Source organism: Clytia hemisphaerica, unplaced genomic scaffold (genome assembly GCF_902728285.1).
Source record: "Clytia hemisphaerica strain Z4C2 unplaced genomic scaffold, Clytia hemisphaerica genome assembly, whole genome shotgun sequence".
Lineage (NCBI taxonomy): Eukaryota > Metazoa > Cnidaria > Hydrozoa > Leptothecata > Clytiidae > Clytia > Clytia hemisphaerica.
Window position 1 is genome coordinate 1,261,947 of NW_027104356.1, and position 21,956 is coordinate 1,283,902.

General features: G+C 36.3%; 3 protein-coding genes across 3 annotated transcripts; 1 reads left to right on the top strand and 2 right to left on the bottom strand.

The window, feature by feature from the left end:
- Positions 1-1,360: 1,360 nt before the first annotated feature.
- On the bottom strand, positions 1,361-20,129 carry LOC136818269 (histone acetyltransferase KAT7-like). The gene is made up of 14 exons (XM_067074648.1): positions 19,976-20,129; positions 19,587-19,699; positions 19,227-19,308; positions 18,708-18,791; positions 18,145-18,353; positions 17,637-17,753; positions 10,700-10,939; positions 7,243-7,425; positions 5,373-5,462; positions 4,764-4,904; positions 4,177-4,270; positions 3,359-3,505; positions 2,341-2,447; positions 1,361-1,973 (listed from the first exon to the last, which is right to left on the bottom strand). The coding sequence occupies exons 1-14, from the start codon at positions 20,070-20,072 to the stop codon at positions 1,872-1,874; spliced, it is 1,806 nt and encodes a 601-aa protein (XP_066930749.1). The 5' UTR covers positions 20,073-20,129; the 3' UTR covers positions 1,361-1,871.
- On the top strand, positions 13,490-17,201 carry LOC136818270 (uncharacterized). Its single transcript, XM_067074650.1, has 2 exons — positions 13,490-15,101; positions 16,332-17,201. Exon 1 carries the CDS (start codon positions 13,512-13,514, stop codon positions 14,769-14,771), a length of 1,260 nt encoding a protein of 419 aa, XP_066930751.1. The 5' UTR covers positions 13,490-13,511; the 3' UTR covers positions 14,772-15,101; positions 16,332-17,201.
- Positions 20,130-20,563: 434 nt separating the features above from the next.
- On the bottom strand, positions 20,564-21,956 carry LOC136818179 (2-oxoisovalerate dehydrogenase subunit beta, mitochondrial-like). Its single transcript, XM_067074537.1, has one exon. It carries the CDS (start codon positions 21,946-21,948, stop codon positions 20,854-20,856), a length of 1,095 nt encoding a protein of 364 aa, XP_066930638.1. The 5' UTR covers positions 21,949-21,956; the 3' UTR covers positions 20,564-20,853.

Consider the following 21,956-nt stretch of genomic DNA (forward strand, 5'->3'; position numbering starts at 1 on the left):
GCGAGCTGACGGGGGGGGGGTGGGTGCCGCCCGACTTTCGAACTTTGAACCCTTACCGGGACTAAAAAGGAGAAAACAAAGGAAAATTTTGGGAATTTTACGATCCTTAGCGGGCCTAATTTGACCAAATTTCGATTTTTCAGGGGTAAACAGTTGAAATTTTCCTATTTTTCCGACCCTTACTTTGGAAGTCCAAAAAAGGTACCCTTAAGAGGGCGGCACATACCGTACCCTCCATTTGCCTAAGTACCCCCCCCCCGGGTGGTCAATATACTATAAATACATATACCATTTACGACGTCAATCTCGACGTCAATTGTGAAACTGATTTTGACGACATTGAAGGTGGTGAGTGCTGAAGAACAATCAGCAGTGTGCATGCTCAACGCAAATGGAACTTAATGTTACATGTAGATAGTGTTGGATATGTTGTAGATATTCTAAATTCAAGTTTTTAGAAAACAAAAGTTTCTTTTCTTTAGTAATAAGTTATATTGTCATATATCTCTTTTTTGTGGTACCCTCATAAAATGTCACATCCTAACTAACTATCGCACATCTCTCTAAAAAATATATACAATGATGGTGGAAAAACTACAGAATAGATTTCTTCACCGTGCGTGCACCACGTTTATGGCCTTAAATTCTTATCAAAAGAAAACTCATTTTAATTGCCTTCGTTAATCTCATTTATAGTTTTGAGGTCTGCAATTCAGCCCAACAATACTTGGAGCCAGAGTTAATGTTACATGTAGATAGTGTTGGATATGTTGTAGATATTCTAAATTCAAGTTTTTAGAAAACAAAAGTTTCTTTTCTTTAGTAATAAGTTATATTGTCATATATCTCTTTTTTGTGGTACCCTCATAAAATGTCACATCCTAACTAACTATCGCACATCTCTCTAAAAAATATATACAATGATGGTGGAAAAACTACAGAATAGATTTCTTCACCGTGCGTGCACCACGTTTATGGCCTTAAATTCTTATCAAAAGAAAACTCATTTTAATTGCCTTCGTTAATCTCATCTATAGTTTTGAGGTCTGCAATTCAGCCCAACAATACTTGGAGCCAGTACGAGTTTTTTAAATTTAGACGGAATAACTATAAATTCCAGTTTGACTTTCACTTTTTTCGAATCTACCAAGTTCAACTTGTAGGTTTATTTTGCCCTAGAAAGAAGAGTTAAACGTACCTTTGGATGGATTATAGCTACACGTTTTTTTTTTTTAAGAAACCCACTTTTAAGAAACATGAGGCTCAGAATGCCTAAAAACTAAGAAACATCTAAGAAACATGCTGAGGCTGAGAATGAGAAAATAACATTTTTTAATTCGTTTTTTAAGAGCCTTCCGTGAGGCTGATTATGTCAAAAAGTTTAGAAACATGTAAGAAACATTTAAGGCTCAAAAGGCCAATTTCTTAAGAAACATTGAGGCTGCTTGGTAAAACTAGTTTCTTAAAAAAAAAACGTGTATTTCAAGCACTAACACATTAAGGTTATTTACACTACAGTCACAGTAACACACGGTGAAGAAAACAAGATTCCCCTTGGTCCTATTTACATGCATAGTAACAAAATAAATATCAAAAATGACATCTCAAAAAAATGCCTGCCTACCCTTTTAGTGAGTGGTCAACAGAAGAAAGCGTAGGAAATAAAACAAAAATGCAAAAGCTTGGAAAAGTCGACACTGAGTATTGATTGCAACGAAGCATTTAGGCGTTGAAGCATGGAAAAAAACTCCAGCTCAGAGACCTGGCATTAGCGACTGGATACCAGAAAATGGTCAGATGTAAGCCTCGAGGAGACATCAAATAAAAGAATAGAAAGAACAAATCAAAAGCCTTCAGTTGAACACCAACATTTATTTGAACTCTTTCGGGGTCCACTGCAGACAGTTCGGATCGATCGTTTTGTAGTTATCCGGACGATTTTGTGCTTTTTCCGAATATTCTGCAATGATTTCCTGCAACAAGAGAAATGAAGTGTCGTACAAAATTGCGTTATTAACAGTACAAAGGATTGAAGTATTTTCCGAAAATTTGAAGTACAGTAGCATCATCCCTCAGGTTATATTTAAAAATTAACGAGATTTCTGAAAAGAAAGGTTTCAGTCCTAAAGAAGATAACTTGAGAAGTTTCACCTAAAACAGGGTAACTTATTCCTGGCAAACCTGGTATAATATAATTGAAATCATCGACTCTCCGAAAAATTCATGTTTTCAAGGAAAGCTCGAGTTATCCAGATTCCACAATCCAAGGTTGTATAGGAGGAAACAAAATAAGGCCCAGCATTCCATGAAACTCATAAATGATGAAAAAGTTGATGATACCTTTCTGAGGAGCACCATATGTCGTCCTTTCCAGTACTTCAACATACCAAGGAATTGAAGTGTGCTGATGATGTCATTGGGGTGGAGAGACATCTTCTCACTGATCTCTAGAAAATACAAAGACAAAAATTTGATGTAAAATATATCACATAATTTTTGCATAATTAGCATATTTCGCATAATTATCTTTTATATTTTCTTTCTTTGTATATTTTTATTATTCTATAAGATCACGTGATTATCTCCCATGTATTTAAACTTGTGAACTCACGTTTTTGGAGTTGCTACTTATCATAGTTATCTAAAGTGAATGGAAGAGGCATGTAAACTAATAAATCAAGATTCGACTAGTATTGCTAAAGACCGAACAGCTAAAATACAACCCTCTGAAACCAAGGGACATCAGGTTTTTACATTTGACCATAATGGAGCAATAATTTCCAGTCAATTTATGATATGCACCATTACAATGTCTCCTGACCAACAGCTGATTAACTTGCAAGTGATGTAAAACCGTATTGACGTCACTTGCAACCAATCAGCTGATGGGTCCGTAGAAAACATGGTTCGTATCATACAGATAATTTTTAATACCCTTTTAGCGTCCGCTTATCGGACGCTACTCCTCCTAAAATCACTAAAAATTTCGGTAAAACCAGCGTTTTTCGTAGTAAAATATTACAAAAAGTGCCCTTTTTGGTCACCAACGGACGCTGCCATGCCTTTCTAAAATATGGCCTGCATAAATATGGATTTTGTTTTTGTTGGTCTAATGAAGATGGTTTCAAAAAATAGAAAAGGTTTGAACATATTGTAGTCAAAGCTTGATTTTTTTGTAAGTTTCTAAATGGACTGCCGCATATCCTTCGCTTCCTCCCAAGGGTCCCAAAAAAACAACAAAAAACGTCAATTATTTCCACGGGAAAGTGGGTTTCGAGTCCTAAAAAACCTAGTGGATTTTCACAAGACGTGAAAATGACCCACATGAAATCGTCGCATTACAATAATATTGTGTTACCTTTGATACTGATGTTGTCATTATCATAATCCATCAAGTAATTGATCAAGCGATCTTGCCAATATTTACGGTAAGACATCAATCCCAGATCTGAGAGAGGACGTTCCGGTGATCCCACTTTCCCTTCCACTTGAGACAACAAATAACCTAAGAAGATATCAATTTACCACTAATTTTTTTTTAACTTAACAATTTATGTTTGTGGTCCGAACTAACATCCATCCTATACTATATCCATGATTATAATTTCCGTGCCGTAGGGAGCATTTTGATATTGGGGGCATAAGTTCAGTGACACCGTGAGGGCCAACCATAGTTTGGCCCGAGGGGGGGATTCCGAAATCGAGCTCTAAATTGGCTAAAACACTTAAAAAAACTAAAATAATTCGACTAAAGGCAAAATTTAAAGGTAAAATACTTCATTTTATGAAAAAGAATCACTCTTAAAAAATCTATTGGTCCGACGGGGCACCACATAGCACCCCCGGTAGCTACCGCACTGATTTCCGTGACGCGGACCGTCGCCTGGGGATCATCGCCGATGCGAGGGGTGACCTCACTACGTGGCCGGATTGTATATAGGAAACCAACCCACAATCTTCCTGTTAGGGAGCGAGCACACTACCCCTCAACCACGCCCCCTATCTCCACAAGCAATGATTGAAATGTATTTATCAAAAGTAGGAGACCTACCGATTTCCTATTTTTGTTGAAATTCAACATCTATCAGGAAGTTAATCATGAACAAAATCGTCTATTATAAACTTTAAACTTATTCTAACTTAAACAGTTTCTGTGCTTTGAAATGTAAAACTTACTGAACTCGATCAGCAATTTCCCGTATCCTTTCCGCATATGTTGTGGTAGCACCAAGATACAGGACACGTTGTATTGCAAAAATGATTTCTTCTCCTGTGAAAACGAAGAACAAAAATATCATGAGCATTTCGATACCATCCAACAATACAGCGCTATCTCCTACTAATAGCCAAAGTTTTCTGAAAGCTTATCTGGTAGCGATTCGGAGTAAGTACAGCTGCAATGTCTTCTGGCATTAGCGAGATTATGTATTCGAGATAAGCCAAAGGGGACGGTATAAAGCATAGTTGATATGTCACCAAAATCGCCGTCCATTTTTCTCGACGACGGTAAAAACACCAAAATACCGTTGTCTGTTTAGGTGAGCAATGGCGATATAGAGCCGTACATCAACTATTGACTTTGTTTTGCGTAGACTTCACTTTATACCATCGCCCTCGATATCCTCCAATACATAAACTAACAATTACGTACTCAACGTTGTCACGTTTACAACAAATTGATGTGTGACACCGAAAGTTTCCTGTTTACAAAATCGGACCAAAACTCACAAAAATATTGCAGTGTTGAATATGAGGTACAGTACCTTTGAAAAATATCCGATGATTTGGCAGCCTCGATCATCAGCCACAGTCATAACATAGAAAAGGAAAGGTGCCACGTCGTTCCAAAGTGTTTTGTGATCCAAAAACATCTTGGCGAACAAACAAAGGTTTTGACAGTAAGTCTGAAAAAGATGAAAGTTAATTGTAATAATTCTTGCCATAAACCCCTGGATGGTGAGACGAGTTTGTTTTGACGTGTCTTCGTCAGAGGACCAATAAAGTAAAGAAAAAGTCTTTTCCAGTAACTGATCGCTAGTTCGGCAAAATTTGATGGTCATACATCTCACCTCATACTTTCTGACAAGCATTTTGCTAAAATCTGTCTGACAACCCCTTAGACGAGTAATTTCTTATTTAAACAATGCCTAGAATATAGGCCGTTTCACAGTCGCAAAGCGTAATGGGTAATCAGGAAAACTGCGCGCTAATGACGACTTACTATTGGTCCAAAGTTTCTTGAAGATTATTGCGTCTAGCCAACAGAAAGCCGTTATGGAGGCGCAATCAGTCCTGATAACCCATGATCCATTTCGACTGTGAAATGGCCTATTTATTTGTATTCCTTGATAGAATATTTGGGATAAACTTACCGTAGCCGATTTGCCATCCACTTCGAAAACAGAAAGTTTGTCTTGTCGGTAAACCTCATCTCCTGGTGGGTGCTTCTCGATGCATTTCTCCTGTTCAATGAAGAAAAATAGAGTGTAGAATATAGAATGAGTCGTTCGACATCACTCAAAGCCAAACCTGAAACTTAGTTTAACCCTTACCACGCCGAGGCCGTAAATTTACGTTTTAAGCTATAGCCGAGGCCGTAAATATACGTTTTTCGTGCGGTTTTAAGAAAAGCCGCCCTACCGCCTTACAGACGCCTTTAAATCCCGGGAAATGTCTTATATGACGGAGAGAAAATGTAAACAAACTATTTTCAATAGTTTGAAACCACCTACTTTCGATTTTAACTGTCAAAACAAACTGGAAATCAATAGTTTGAAACCACCTACTTTCGATTTTAACTGTCAAAACAAACTGGAAAATCAGGCAAAATATTCTTTGGGAAATCATGAGCTCATTGACTGCTGTAACTAACTTTTTATGTTTATTTAGTGGAAAATGGTTTGTTTTATTGGTTGGAAATGTTATGTATTGCTTGTTTGTAGTTTAGTCAGTGTTTGAGGTAAGTTTCTGCCTCCTTATTCTTTAGTATGACGGTACATTAAGGGTGAGGACTGGAGGCTTGTCGGCCGTCATCGAGCGTCACCGAAACCCAAGTTAAGGCTTCTGATAAGGCTGCAAAGAGTTTCAAAGTGTATGTACTATGTTATTTCTATTGCTTTCATGCTGGTTGATGATAGGAAAGTCATTTTTAGCTGTTTTAAGTGATATTTCCCATAAAAATTACCTGAAGGGGCCTCTGCCTTATGTGCCTCTGATTTACGTGGAAATTTTCTCGAAAACCAAGGTTTTCTATAAATGAATTCTGCCTTTTCTAGTAAAGGTATGATTGTGATTTTTTGGCTAGTAGTTGTAGTTATAATGGTGGAAACAATGAGCCAGAAAATTATGGTATCGCAAATGTTCTCCCCACTTTTTTTTAACCGGAACTTAAAATTTTGAAAAATATGACAAATTGCGTTTTGAATTTTTTTCAACTCTAAGGCAGAAGACTACTGTGTCACCATTGATAGAGAAAAATCCTTTATTTTAACATTTTTGGAAAGCAGGATAGTTGGGCTTTTCAGAATGGGCTTATTTTTTTGAATCGGTTTAGTAGATCAAAAGTTATGACGGAAAGCGTAAAACTGTCATTTTTCCCAAAAAGACAAGGCGTGCACGGGGTGAAGTTTCCAGAGAGAAGGCGTGGTAAAGGTTAATCAAGAATACTTCTTTGATAACTTGCAGTATTTTTATAAGCTTTAGAATGGTGATACCACCGAAATATATTGCTTGACTGTTTTTAAATTTCAAACTTTGAAAAATTGCTTCAAATTATAACAACAACTTGCAATAATTTCAAAGTAGAAAAGTACCCAATTTTTTTTGCTCTATATGGCTTGCTAACTTGGTGATTTGGGTGAATTTTTCTCGTTCCAACTAAATTTTTCGAACTTACTGCTTCGCTAAAATAAGTTTTCTTAAAAGTATAATTCTCCAACAAGTAACCCAATTTTTGCTAATCGAGTTTTTCCAGGTAGAATGAACTAATATGCCCCGGCATTCGACAAAATTACTTCCCATAAGCTAAATAAACAGTCGAAATGAATCATGGGTAATCAGGACTGGTTGCACTCTGGTAACGACTTCCAGTTGGCTAGACGCAAAAATCTTCAAAATATTTTAAAACTTTGGACCAATAGTAAGTCGTCATTATTTAGCGCGCAGTGGTCCTGATTATCCATTACGCTTTACGACTGTGAAATGGCCAGTTTCAAAACAAATCAAGACACATATCTGACTTACCATATGTCGCTTATAAATGGTTTCTTGCTTGAAATAACTGAGACAGAATTCACAAATATAAATATATCGTGATTTAGAGAATTCTAACGGGTAGTGTGATTTGTACCACGCTTCTATCATCGCTTCACCAAAGATGGCGATCTTTCGTTCGTCTTGCCCTGGTAAGATTTCCTTCTCCAAAGCCTGTGAAAGAGCGAAAACAAGGTTCAGAAATCATTTTCGCCTTAAGTTCTGAAGCAGAAGGCATGAGAAATCATTATAAATGTCTAATTGTATGAGACAAAGGATGATAAAATTGTGAAAATTTCTCTGAGTTGTCGCCACTTTGAAAAGTAGTTCCCGTGTTTTCAAGGGTTTTTCTCTGAAAAATTCTTAACTTTCTTTTCAAGATTTTTCAAGTTTCCAGGGTCTGTCTGAACGATGGACGACATGGAGATTTTTTCAGAAGGGAATCAGAAGAAGAAAAATACATATTCCTTTAAACGCCCGTTAGAGGGGTAATAAATCTTTTGACCCTCATTATGATTATAAAAAAACTTTTCGAGCCTCAAAAATTCTTATGATTCATTCTCGTATAAATATGGCAATTGATGAATGATTTTTGGTACCTTTGGAAAAAGTTCAGTATATGCTTAGGCAAAGCATGATTTTTTCAGCTTCTAATATACTTTAAGTGGCATGCAATCGGGAAAAAATACTAAAACTAACCTAAGAGGCTGTAAGAGTGGACGATGTAAAGGTGGAAATGGGAATTCGGTTATTATACGAATTATTGCTTAATTGTTAGTCATTTCTTTGCAGGGACTACATTTCAGTAAAAATCTGCGACAGTCTCTCTCTCAAAGATGAGAGCAAAAATTAAAGATTCAATTGGACACAAGGATGGGTTTTGAAAAAGAGCTAAAGAATATTAGTTTTCAAATGAGATGTCTCCTGCTGTTTGGAAAAGGAAAGAAAATGACTCCCTTGAAATCATTTCAAACGGAAATTATTTTTAAACAAGTCTTCAGTGGTTTGTCGTAACACTTACAAAGAGAAGAAAATCATAAGAAAAATAAAACCAGAATGAAAACATCTTAAATTTTATAAAGGAGAACCAGTTCTCGGTGCTGTTTTTTTTACTGGTTTTTAAAATTAATTTCCAGTCAATGGGAGAAGAGAGTGAGACTGTTGACAACTACATCAAAAGAAATTAGAGTTGATTTACTGATAAAAAGAGTATTAAAGACAAATACAGTTGCACCACAAAAAGAGAAACAGAATTCCAGTGGTCACTAGACCGAAATGTTATGGTAGCGTAAAACATGTATAATTTTCTGAAAGATAGATTGTGTATAGTGGGGGTTTTGAAACTGTAGACAAAACTTCATGGAACAAGATCGTGACTCGTAAAACATATAACGATTCCAGACTGACTAAGCAGCAGATGGCGTTGCTTGGTCAATGAGGAAAGTAGAGATTACAATACACGAGAAAAGATAAACCATTTGAATACAGAGACTCTTGGAACCACCACATGTATACAGGAGAGTAAAATACGTAATATTATTTATTACAATCCAGATGGTCGGACGTTCAGTTATTATTATAAGGGAGAGAAAAACAAACTAACCAACCTTCAAACTAATTATCCTGGAAACTGACTATCGTGGAAACTGACTAGGTATCCTGGAAACTGACTATCCTGGAAACTGACTATCCTGGAAACTGATTATCGTGGAAACAACGAGGAATGGATAACAGAACACATAACAGGACGTTCAACTATGGAGCAGCGATGATGCGTAGAAGGGGTTTCATGAGCGAATCGCCAGTGATCAATCAGATATCTTTCATCTCCATCTTGGTAATACTACCTCTTGTTCTCGTCACGAACGTCGCTTTCATTGTCGGGATATTCAGAACTGAACGAAAACTGTCCGTCGCTAACCGGTTGTTTGTTTACCTATCGCTTTTGGACCTGGCCAGCATTCCATTGATTCTTGTTAGTTTGTTTTTGTTCGACTCTCGTGAAACGTACTTTGCGTCTGGTTTGAGTTCACTTGAAGTGTTTATAAGAACGAATGGATTATTGACCTTTCAATTGATTTCCATTCTACGATGCGTCTCCATCCTAAGGCCATTACGACCGTTACAAACTGGTACCATTATTGGTTTGTTGATCGTGGATTTGTTGATATCAGTATCCTTGGCAATCGCTCTTCATATAAATTTGACAGGCAGTTTAACCATGATGAATAGGGCTTACGGGAATCTCATACCAGTCCTTCTGTTCAGCGTGGTCAATATTTCTACGTTGATTGCCAACCTCAAGTGTAAAGCAGCTCTAAGTCGAAACAGCGTCCGTAATATTGTCTTGCGACTGAACAGTCGATCATGCGAAAATAATATGAAAGCTATGAATACTATTGTGTTTATCTCAATTTTCTACACAATCCATTATATCCCTTTCTGCATTTTTTCCATTTGTTTGTCCACCTTTATAATGACGGACCGCTTGCTGTTATACGTCAAACTATTGAAATACTTGAAACTCTTCGTCCCGTTTTTGCTGTCAAATAACGCGGTGAACACTCTCATTTTGAGCATCCGAAACTCGAAGATAAGGAATTTCTACAAGAACACATTGGGCTGTGGAAGCACACCTGTACAAGATTATGAAATGAACAACCTACGATATAATTCTACCACATGAAGTCCTGACCAAAGATTTATCGCACTTAAAGACTTGATAAGTTTAGTATCATCAGATAATTGATAAATCCACCTAATTTTTGCCTCTGAGTTCACAGACAGATTCTAGTTGCAATTTGGTTTCTAGTGGGTCATCTTCGAATACATAAGTTGGACTATTATTGTGCGTTCAGCCGTTTCAAAACCTTATCAAATTCTTGAAGAACGAGATGGTTCGCTATTAGCGCAGAGTTTTCAGAACAAATTAACAAACGAACAGCCCTGATATGAAAACTCGTGGTAGTCTTTATTTAATTATTGGTTTCTTTCTTTTGTCATCCATCTTTGTACTCTTTTGTCAGTCTACCCGAAAGTCCTATGCGGATGGATCAAAGAGATGCAGACAAAATTTATAGCAGTTTCCAGCCATAAAGTTTTCGATACTTTTTTCTGAGACTTTTTTTCTTTTTTATTCTATTATCCATTTTATTCGTTACTTCTTAGAATCATGAACATTTAGAATAAATAAATCAAATTCTAGCTTTAACCTTTCCAAGGCCTATTTTGATTGTTGTTTGAACACTTTCAAGGCGAAATATCCGATTGTTGCGCTGGTTAAAGATATCTTTTCCAAAAAAAAAAACTTCCTCAAAAGTTCAAAAAATTTTAAACTCGTGTTTACACCTCTGCTCGGCGTTTTTTTAGACACGCGAGAGAGAAGTTACTTAAAATTTAACAATATGCAGAGCCTTGTGCTTGGGAAAGAGAAAAGCAAGGAACTTACAGCAAGAGTTGCGGCTTTTTCTTTCGCTTTCTGAAACATGTCCAGATCACTGCTCGATACGATGTGCTCGATAGGGGTCTGGTTACTTTTCAATGTGACCGCGGTTGAGTTACTGGATGATGGTGTGTTGTTAGTATGTTCTTCTTGCAAGACATTTTTGGAAGAGGACTGTTTAGTTGTGGTTGTGTGAGTAGACGGATTCTCCTTGTTTTCCGGCGTTTTTCGTGGTGATTCTGATTTCTAGAAAAATGATCAAATGATGGTTGTTACTCATTAGGTTCCAAACAAACGAGGGGGTTAGAAATTTTTTCGAGATTTCAATTGCCGTGGCGTTGGAAATTGTACTTCTGAAAACCCAAAAATAAGGTAAATATAGGCTAAAACCTGGCTATTTAGAGCAAAATAAGGCACCTTCTCTTTGACAGCTGAAAATATTCCTAGAAATTAATAAAATGAGGGGGGTCCTAATAAGGTCCGAGCGGTCGAAAAATTTGCGAAAAATTAACAAGCAGGGGGGCCGTTGATTTGGAACCTAAGAGTAACCTTTTAATAAGTAATAGCGAATTAATGTATTTGCACTTTTGAAGACGGCGGAGTGAATAACTCACAATTCTCGGCCCATAAGGTTGAGGACGGTAAAAGTGTTGAATTACCATGGTCCTCAGTCAGTCAGGATCTCAATAAATCAGAAACGAGTCATCTCCTTCGTAGAAAACACACAAACATAAACTCGCTAATAATAGAAAGGGATCGAAATCTCTACGCTACCCAGAGACATCATGGTGCAACAACCGACCTTTATATATCCCTGGACAAAGCTTTATTTACCATTATTAATCGGAGTTTTTTTGAAGCCAATGAAGTGTTTCAAAATTTAACGTCAAACGGCGCAACATCAAGGAACATCAAGAAACAGCAGATCTAGCGCTTTCGATGCTTTACACCATTACCATTAGGGTATCACTTTCAAAAAAAAGCTCCGATCAAAGATTTGCCATGGCCAGGATTGAGAAACTTTGTCCAGGGTATATAAAGGTTAGTGGGTGTAACCATCAGAAGGAGACAAACCAATCAGCTGTTGTAAAATGAATGCGATGTCAGAAGGCACTGCAGGGGTGAACAGTATTAGTAGGGGGCCAAGCTTTGGGTTCCGTGGCATTTTTTCTACTTTTGCAAAAAAATGTATTACAACAACTCTCTGACTAAAACACACAAAGAAATACAGCCACGCGAAGTTCAAAAACATACCGACGTCAGTACGATCTAGACAAGATTTGACGTCAAATCAGAGTGGAGACAGTTACCCAACCTCGATCCCTGCGTATTATTAGCTTTTTGATGCTTACTGATAGCGCTAGATAATATATATTCTCTGGCGTCAATCAGTAGCGTAAATAAAGCCTGGGATACACGGGGACGAGGTTGACAGTTACCTACTATATACTAAATTATGGGCAAATAAAAATTATTTTGTCTAAGACTAACTTATATAGTTCAAACGATAAGACTGGTGAGAAACATCCAATGGTCTTTGAAGTGTAAACATGCTTTTTTTCCTTATGTAAAGAACAATCTTTTTTTTGAAGAACACGAGGCTCAATTTTGACCACAACCTAAAAAAAATCCTAACCTCGAATTTCAGAAATGGCTAAGAAAACGCTGATAACGCTGAAATTTAAACTTACATTTAATTCAATAAAGTAAAGTAAATAAAATGAAGAACATTTAAGGAACATTTTAAGAACATGTACACGTTTTTTTATAAAAGAACATCAAAAATGTTCTTAATTTCGCAATCTTGAGAGTATTTTTGGTCATTGTTCCTAAGATATCAGCCTTAAAAATATGCTTAGCTTGTTCCTAAAATATGTTCTTATAGAAAATAAAAAATAACATGTAAAGATTACGTCCTGAATAACTGGAGAAATACGTGAGCATCTTTTTTTTATAAGAGCAAAAATATCAAGTTAAGAACATTTATATTATCTAAAACACTCGATTTTATTGGAAAATGAGCAAAAATGCTCACGAAATTGTGAAAATAAGGACATGTTAAGATAATTTTCGTGCTTAAAACTCAAAAAAGTTCAGGCTTCAAAAGATTTTGTACGTTTCTTATAAATTATATTGTATATTTCTTATAATCAAGCATCAATCATTTTGTAAAATAAAAAATGCACTTTTAATTATTAAAAGACTGATTCTTTCACAATTATTAATTATTAACTCATTGGTTTACATCAAAAGATAAAACATTTTTCTTTCTTGATAAAAACATAGACAAAAAAAGAAACCCCCTCTTGGGCCAAAAAAAAAAGAAGTTTTGTTTTCGGAAATGCGGGTGACGAAAAAAAATCTCACCCGGGCGGCCGGAAAATATTTTTTTTTTTCAATTTTCCTAGAAAAACTCTAATTGACGTGTACGAAAAAATAATCCAGGTTCGATGTCTCTTTACTTGAAAAAACGAAATTTTAAGAAGAGCTGTACTCTAAGGTAATTCTATTCACAACAACATAAAACAGGAAAGTAGAAAACATTTGTGACAGAAGATTTTCTTTTTCAAAACACAAGTGACATACGTAAATCTTTGAATACAATCGTTAAATGGATCTTCGATTGCACAAAAAAAAAAGTTTTTTTCTATTTGCGGCCGGGTGAGATATATTTTTTTCCAAAAAAAAGTTCACCCGGCCGATTTCCGGAAACAAGACTACTTTTTTTTGTGGCCTTGCATGTGCAGATAGATGTTGTACTAGCAGAAGGCTTTCTGTTTTCATCTTATTGTGAGGAAAGACGACGACGTTTTTGTCTATGGCTAAAAGCAATGTGAATCCTATGATTGCGCAGAAGTTAAAGTTGTTGCAACCAAAACCAATCGATCCATCAAAATGTGATCCAAACAAATCATTGTATTGGCAGATCATCAGAAACAACCAAACTGCATTGGATCGTCAAGCCAAACAATTTAATTTGGGAAATACCCTCACGTTTAACGATCCGATCAAAGCTGCCAAGTTTCTTCTTCAAAGAGAGTACGGTGATTCTGCACTTTTCAAGAAAGATGTACATGAAGCTGTCTTCATACCTCCAACATTTGTTTCCAATCAATACATGAAAAAGTCACCTGTAGTTGTTCTTAAATATGAAGTTAAGAAAGATATTGATAGACTTTTGGACAATTTGAAAGAACATTCTAATAATTACTGGTGGACGAAGGAATTAGAATCGTTCATGCAAACACAAAATGGTGCTGATTGTATTGGCCAGAAGGCGTTCGATCAATGGTTCGTGAACCTCAAAATCATGTTTTTAGTTATCGAGGAGCTGAAATCCGACAAAGTGAATTTGCCATCAACAATGTCGGAAAAAGGTGTTTTTGTTCAAGCTTGCATCAATGAAATTCCATCGACATCACCAGAACCAGCCTTGAAGACTTTTCTGACCGAGTCTCAAGGGAAAAAAGATTTCAAAAAGCTGTTAAAACAAAAGATTGAGGCTAACCCACCACAAGATTCAAATCTTCGCTGGATTTTCGGATTGGATTTGTCAGAATTGGGAGAACAACTTGAACACTGGTTCTATGACGAACTACTACCGCTTAAAGATGATATTCTCCAGGACACAGTTGTTCTTTCATCTGTCAATTTTTTAACAAATGTTCGAAACAAGATGCACAAAGAAATAGATTTTTTGATCATCTCATGGAAAAAACAACTCATTATTTCCATAGAGATGAAACGCGAGCTCACCAACGATCGAGTTTTCCAACAATTGGAATCGAACCATCAATTATTCGAAGAGAGGTTGGGAGATCAATTTCAATCTGGATGGACCTTTTTCCCCGTTGTCTGTGTCCAAAACAGTTCCATTTCAATCGCTAGTAATCACTTCATCACCATGGAGACTGTAATCAAACCATGGTTAATGAGCATCCTTGATAATTACCCAATCGTTCAAATCGCTCAAAAACCGACTCCACTCGATCAAGTTCAAAAGCTGTTGAAGATAATCGTATTTTCGATCCACGTTTCCAAGAAGGACCTCGTTGCACCAATAACCAGCTCAAACTGAGTGGAGTACATCGCAGAAGCTATCGAAAACGTTTCAACTAGCGACAATATTCTATTTTATTCCAATCAACAGATGGCAGCACTGAATAGCAACGATCCTCGCTACAACAAAGTGATGATTCGTGGTCCATTTGGTGTGGGAAAAAGCATCTTATTAAGATATAAGGCCATCCAGCTGAACGAACAACCAAAATATAAGGGGAAAATTATGTACATACTGGGAGAAAAACCTGGTAGCGATCTACACAGTATGCTTTATCATCGAATGAAGATCAACATGGAAGAAAACCGCGGGATTAAAGTTGAGGAGCCTAGTGGAGGATTTTTAAAGGTAAGAAGACATTCTAATAATAACAAACACCGGGTATTGTCTACAGAAGATATATTACCGAGTTTATCAGGGTGTCTACGGATTTTTATTTTGGGATTTTCAAGGTTTTCAAGGTATTTTGGGCCATTTTTAAGTGGTTTTTCAAGGTTTTTTGGCAAAAATTTTGGCATTTTTCAAGGTTTTTTGATACTCATTTGACAGATTGTCAGAAAACTGCCCTATTGAAAAGATATTGTATGATAAAAAGGATGAATAGAAAGAAGAAGTGCTTTTTAATGATTTTTCAAGGTTTTCAAGGTTTTTCCCAGAAAATTAATAGTTTTCAAGGTTTTCAAGGTTGGGTGGTTCATTTTCAAGGTATTCAAGGTTTTCAAGGTTTTCAAGGTCCCGTAGACACCCTGTTTATGTATCGGAGGACGACGGTAAATGAAATCGATACAAAACAAAGTCGATAGTTAATGTACGGCTCTATATCGCCTTTGCTCACTTAAACAGACGACGGTATTATGGTGTTTTTACCGTTGTCAAGCAAAGTGGACGGTGATTTTGGAGACATGTCAACTTTGCTTTATAGCGTGCTCTCGATTTATATCGAATACATAAACTCGCTGTTGTCTACAGAAGATGGGTTTTTTTGTAACACTGCGCAGTTACAGTTTGGCAATCCCGGCATAGTGTCCTCCCCCCCCCTTTTAAAAGGGGGGGGGGATTTTTTTTTCAGAAAATAGGAAAAGGGGGGGCAAAATGGTTTTCAAAAATCTAGGGGGGGTAATCAAAAGGGAGGGGAGAAAAAAAGGCCCCAAAAAGTCTAGGGGGGGGAGAAAAAATCTGGGGACATTATTTTTTTCTACTGTGGAAAAATATTTTTTCTACTCTCTGTAGCTAACTTTGTCTAAACTAACATCTAAAAAATATACATATATACATACACTTTGTGGAAACTCTGTGGAAACTTTTTTTTCAATTTTTCATTGTATATATAACAGAGATAACGTGAATAGAATCATCAAGAGCAAAAATTGAAAAAAAAATTTTTAGGGGGGGGGGATTTTTTTTTCAAATCTCAGGGGGAGGATTTAAAAGGGGGGGAGAGGGATTTTTTTCATTTTCTAGGGGGGGGAATCAACCTACTAGGACACTATGTCGGGTAGGGGGCACCCGAGAATTCGGAATTGAAAAAATCACTAAGGCAATTCTCTTTTCTCTTCCATTTTTCTTTTTCATTCACAGGGAGAGGATCTAGAGCAGTTTGTTCAAAAGATCAAACAGGATGAAATCAAAGCCGTTTTTTGTGATGAGCTTGGCACACATCTGAAAGAAAAATTGATAAATGAAATTATCGAAGACATTGATTACTTGTGGATTGTTCCTTCGACCAATGACTTTAAGTATAAGTATCGTTTCGAAAAATGGGAAAATAAATTCACTTTTCTCGATCTTTCGCAGAATTTCCGTAATTCGCGAGAAATCGTGAAATTGACCAAGTCATATGCTGAAGAAACAAACTATGATCACGCTGAAGGTATTGTTATGCCTCCCGAAAATTTTCCCACCGGCTGTACACCGATATTCGCGGAGACGTTTGAAGACGCGATGAGAGAGGCACGGAAGCGAACCAAAGATGGCATCTTAGTGATTGATGAATACCTCCGAACTTGCCCGGCCACTTTAAAACAGATGAAAGAAACATGGAAAGTACATAGTAGCTATCGAAATGATTTCAAAGAAAATGAGAATCCATATACATTTCTTGAAGAAGGAAATGTTTTGGTTATTGGTAATGACGTTTCATTTGGGTTCGAATGGACGACAGTTATTGTTTTTATTGATGGTGACTATGGGGTGACGCTGCACTCATGTAACTATATGATGAGGTGTACAACGAACCTAATTATTATTAAAGAGTAACTTGAATGATTCTTTAATTTGATGTAAATTATCGATTGTTTTTATTTGTTCTTATTTTTGAAAGATTCTATGACAGAAATTAAATCATTTTCCCGAACGAAAAGACCTTTCAAGAATTGTAAGCAGTTATCCCTGGGGATATTTGCAATTTTCACAAAAATCCAGCAAAGCCTTAAAACCAGAAAATCTTTAAGCCACATTAGATCAGTGAGTTTTTTCGTTCCTGGTAGGTCCCGGTAGGTCTTGACCTAGGAGTGCCGCGAACTATGCTGCCTTTGTTTTTGGCCCCATCCGAATAAAAAACTTCGAAAAAGTCGAGATTTCATTTCATTCACATTTCTTATCTCAGTACACGCATCTTAAATTGAAAAATATTTGAAAATTTGAAGTTACCGACACGGATAGCATCAGTGACAGTGAGTTTTTTCGTTCCTGGTAGGTCCCGGTAGGTCTGGACCTAGGAGTGCCGCGAACCATTCTGCCCTTTTTTTTGGCCCAGCCCGAATAAAGTCGAGATTGGAATTTCTTTTCTCACTTGGAACGTGTACGCGCATTGAAATCTAAAAATATTGAAGTTACCGACACGGATAGCATTTAACCGGTAAAATAAAAAATGAATGAACTTACCAGCAATTCTCTTTCTCTTATACGTTCATCTCTGACCAGCGGACAATTCTTCAACGTGTAATGTGATGAACCTGCTTTGACGTTCCCTGATCCATCACAACCAGGGAATGGACACGCCTAAAAATATGTGTATCAAAATGTAATCTTTATAATATGCTCTTAAAGCAGAAATCTAACGGTTCCACACTTAGCCCAAATTGAACTGTAAATACCGCTTCGTGGCTTCGTTGATTTTTTTAGTTTAGTGTTTATTTCATGACCGAATATCGATGTAATTAGATGTCTCTTGTGTGTTGTAAATTTCTATTTATTTTAATTTTCTATTTCTATTTTTCAATTGTTTCTTTTAATTATTTATTTTTTAAGCCATTATTTCATGAGATGAAAGACACGTAAAAGCCGATTGCCGTAACTGTTGTCTTTCAATATGTGTCGAGGTAACACCCTCATCCTTTTATTCACAGTGAAAGATTAGTGGAGCTCAAATCAAGATCTTGTAGAAAATTACCTTTGCTGGACTACTGTATGACTTATTAGTTTGCGTTTTAGAGACTCGCTCTTGTTCCCTGTTGCTGGGAGTTTCTGCTGACGCAGCAAATTTCTTCAAAGGAATGTCATCTTCTGTGTCATCATCGCCTTCATCCATGGGTTGGGCGGAGGGCGGTGCTGGTTCTTGTTGTTTGGGCGGTGCTTCTTCTAACGGAGGTTTTTCTTCGTCTAGAGGAAGAAAATGGAAATGTTTTAAAGCTTAAAAATGTTTAAGTTCAAACTTCTCTTTGCGGTTTTTTTTATTAAAGAGCTATCCTATTTCCTAGCAGAAGATTCCAGAAGTAGCAAAGAAATTGGCCACTGTGTCGCGGGCCAATACCCTCAAGATCCGCACAATCATGCTGCTATCATTGAACTAAGCGTTGGCAAAAGCAAAGCAAATTAACATATCAATTTACATGGAAGAACAATAAATATCTGATGGAGATGGATACAGATTCGTATTCAAAAAACAAAAGAGGCCTCTGAGTTTGAGTGACATTTTTAGAAGAAAAAAAAACAAATGTACAAAAATCCACTTACCATCAACTTCCATTTTCTCCTCTTTTTCTTCTTCATTATGTTTATGTTTCTTCCTTTCCACACAAATTGGGCAGAACCAATCACCTTTTCGTAGTTAGAAGTGAAAAGAGAAACTGAGTGAAAGAGAATCAAAGAAAACACGGCGAGAAGTGTACTCGTCACCAATTATCCTAACAAAATATGTGTTAAGTGAAATAGACCTTATCGGAGTTTTTGACTATTTCGGGGGTATTACAATAAAAGTAGTTCCTCAAGGAAATTTTATTGCAATACCCCCGAAACAATCCACGATGCATCGCTGTTTTAGAAAAATCAAAAACTTCGATAAGGTCTATAAAGAAAAAAGATTGATTTGTTGTTTGTTTGCGTTGCCTCTGCTATCATCAGGGCTTCATCTACAAATGTGACTTTTGGAAAATAAATTCATTTTGCAGCCATTTTTGACCTCAACAATATTGTACAAAACTTGACATTTGATAATTTTCATCGATAGAATTCAGAAGATTGAATTCTGCAAACCTTTAGGCTTTTTCTTGAGTTTGGGTGTAACACAGTACATATGATATCCTCGGTCGCAATCGTCACAAAACAAAATTTGATCCTAAAAGATAAGATTTGAAAGAATACTACAATTTGTTCAAATTACATTCAGATTCAAACTATAAAAGTTTTTTTTTGAAAAGAGCTTCACAAAATGGTTAAAATGTATCCGATTAATAATGACGCACTGAAATAATTTATTCAAATATCTTTTGGGTAATGGTCAAAGTTTAAAATACCCCTAAATAACGCCATACTTTGAAGTAACTTCTCTCGATCTTAGATCTGTTTTTTATTTCAATTTTGGGAGCTACCCTCAAACTTTAGAAAACGACTGACCTCATTTTGGATACTCTCGCAGTGAAAACAATATTTGCAATCATTGCATTGCCAATCGTATGTTTTGACTCTTGGTACTATGCTCTCCGGTAAGTCTAAGCATGATGCGTGACCTGAAAAAAAAAAGAATCCTTGAATAGGTTTTTCATTTAGAATATTGAGGAATAAATGACTTGAAGAAGAAGTCTCTTATTTAAAGCTTGAATGCTTTTACAGAAATTGTCCTAACCCAGAAACTGGAATGTGCATAATATGAAAAATGAAAGAAAATAGGGGATTTTAGTAAGATTTTCTGCTAAATTTCCAATCTCAAAGACTTTTCAATTTAGTCCAATCAGCATCCGTTTCAGTTCCTTTGGAACAGAGAAGAATAGGTTCACTTCACTTACAGTAAAATTTACATGTTGCGCACTGTAAAAGTCCTTTTGCGTCTTTGATCTCTTCCTTCTTGTCACAAAACTTACATCGAATCTTCTTCAATGGCATCTTCTTTCATTTACTATGATTCTAATTATTTTTGTGTTGGTATGTTTATTCCTATCTCTAAGAATAACGTAAGAAACAAAAAGAAAGCAGTTAAAAACAGATAAAACACATACCTTTAAAAATGTCCAAAGTAAAATCCGAATACAGGAAATCGAGTTACGTAATTTAAAAATATAGATATGTAAATAGAATGAATTAATTAATTAATTAATTAATGAATGAAAATGGTCAATGATCAAAAAACTATAATTAAAAAGTAAAAAAGAATACGTGTAAAATGTGTCAGCTCACCATAAAGTGAGAAAAGTGACGAACTTCGACAAGAATCACACTTCACTCTATTCGAAAAGGACCCCAAGAAGCTGGATAAAAATCCGACCGTCTTGAAAAAATGAGGCGAATTCATTAGCCGCGACCCTTCTGATTTAAAAAAACATATTTTATGCTGGATAAAATATCAAAACACAAATAAAGAGGTAGGAACAAGGAGGTTTGGTAGAAAACACGGTTTTTTGAACCGCCTAAAGAATTTTCTTCTATTGATGTAATTACAAAATACGTCTAAAATAAATATAAATATTGAGTTAGAAGAGAAAGACAAGACTGGCTCATCATAATTTGCTAATTTTCCACTGACATTATCAAATAATGACTGAAAGTAGGGGCCACGCACCAGAGTTAAATTTTCTAAAAATTTCATTTTTCCTAAAAAAGAATTACAAATAATAAAAATTTGTGATTGTATTCTAAGGGATAACAGTTTTTAAAAATAAAGCCAAATTTAAAATTCAATAACCTTTCTGACAGCTTCTAAACATTTGAATTTATCAGGTAAATAAAATGGCTCAAAAACGTGTGGAAAGGGTGTGTCAATACCACAAACACGTTGAATAGGTGCTTCCAAATTCAAAAAACATTTCTCTTGTATGGTGCTGGCAATCTCACCCGCAAAACCACCCGTCAATGGAGCTTCATGGGCGATAATTAACCGTCCTGTTTTTAAAACTGAATCAATAACGGTTTCTTCATCCCAAGGCAAGATAGTACGGAGATCAATAATTTCACAATTGACACCAAACTTCTCTTTTGCCATTTGGCCGACTTCACGTACAACCTGTACTTGTGTTCCCCAAGCAATGATGGTGACATCTGATCCAGGGACCACTACCTCTGCTTTGGATAGTGGCAATTCATAATCACCTGTTGGAACCTCCTCAACTGCTTGTCGATACAAAATTTTTGGTTCCAAGAAAACAACTGGGTTTTTATCTCTGATTGATGCTAATAATAACCCTTTAGCCTGGCTAGGTCCTCTTGGGACAACAACTTTGATGCCAGGAGTATGAGCAAAATAAGCTTCAGGACTTTGAGAATGATATAATGCACCATGGCCGACAGCACCACATGGTGAACGAATTGTGAGTGATCCACAATCAAATAAATTGCCAGATCGGTATCTATATTTTGCAGCTTCATTTACAATTTGGTCAAAAGCAGGGAAAATATAATCCGCAAATTGGACTTCAGCAATTGCAGTGGCTCCTGCAGTTGCCAAACCAATACCAAATCCAACAATGCCTTGCTCACACAATGGTGTATTGAATACACGCTCTTTGCCATATTTGTCGGCTAAACCCATGGTACATCTGAAGACACCCCCAAAGTGAACGTCTTCACCAAAGATCAATGCAGATTGATCTGAGCCCATTGCAATGTCCATTGCATCTGTTAATGCTTGGAAAAAGTTGATCTTTTTTGTTTCCCCAGCAACTGGGGGCGCTTCAGGGACATAAGTAAAAGTAGAAGCATGTCTTGGGATAAGGCTTGAAATATTTTTATTTTTTGAGTATCTTATTAATTTTGATGCGATATTCATGTTGATTT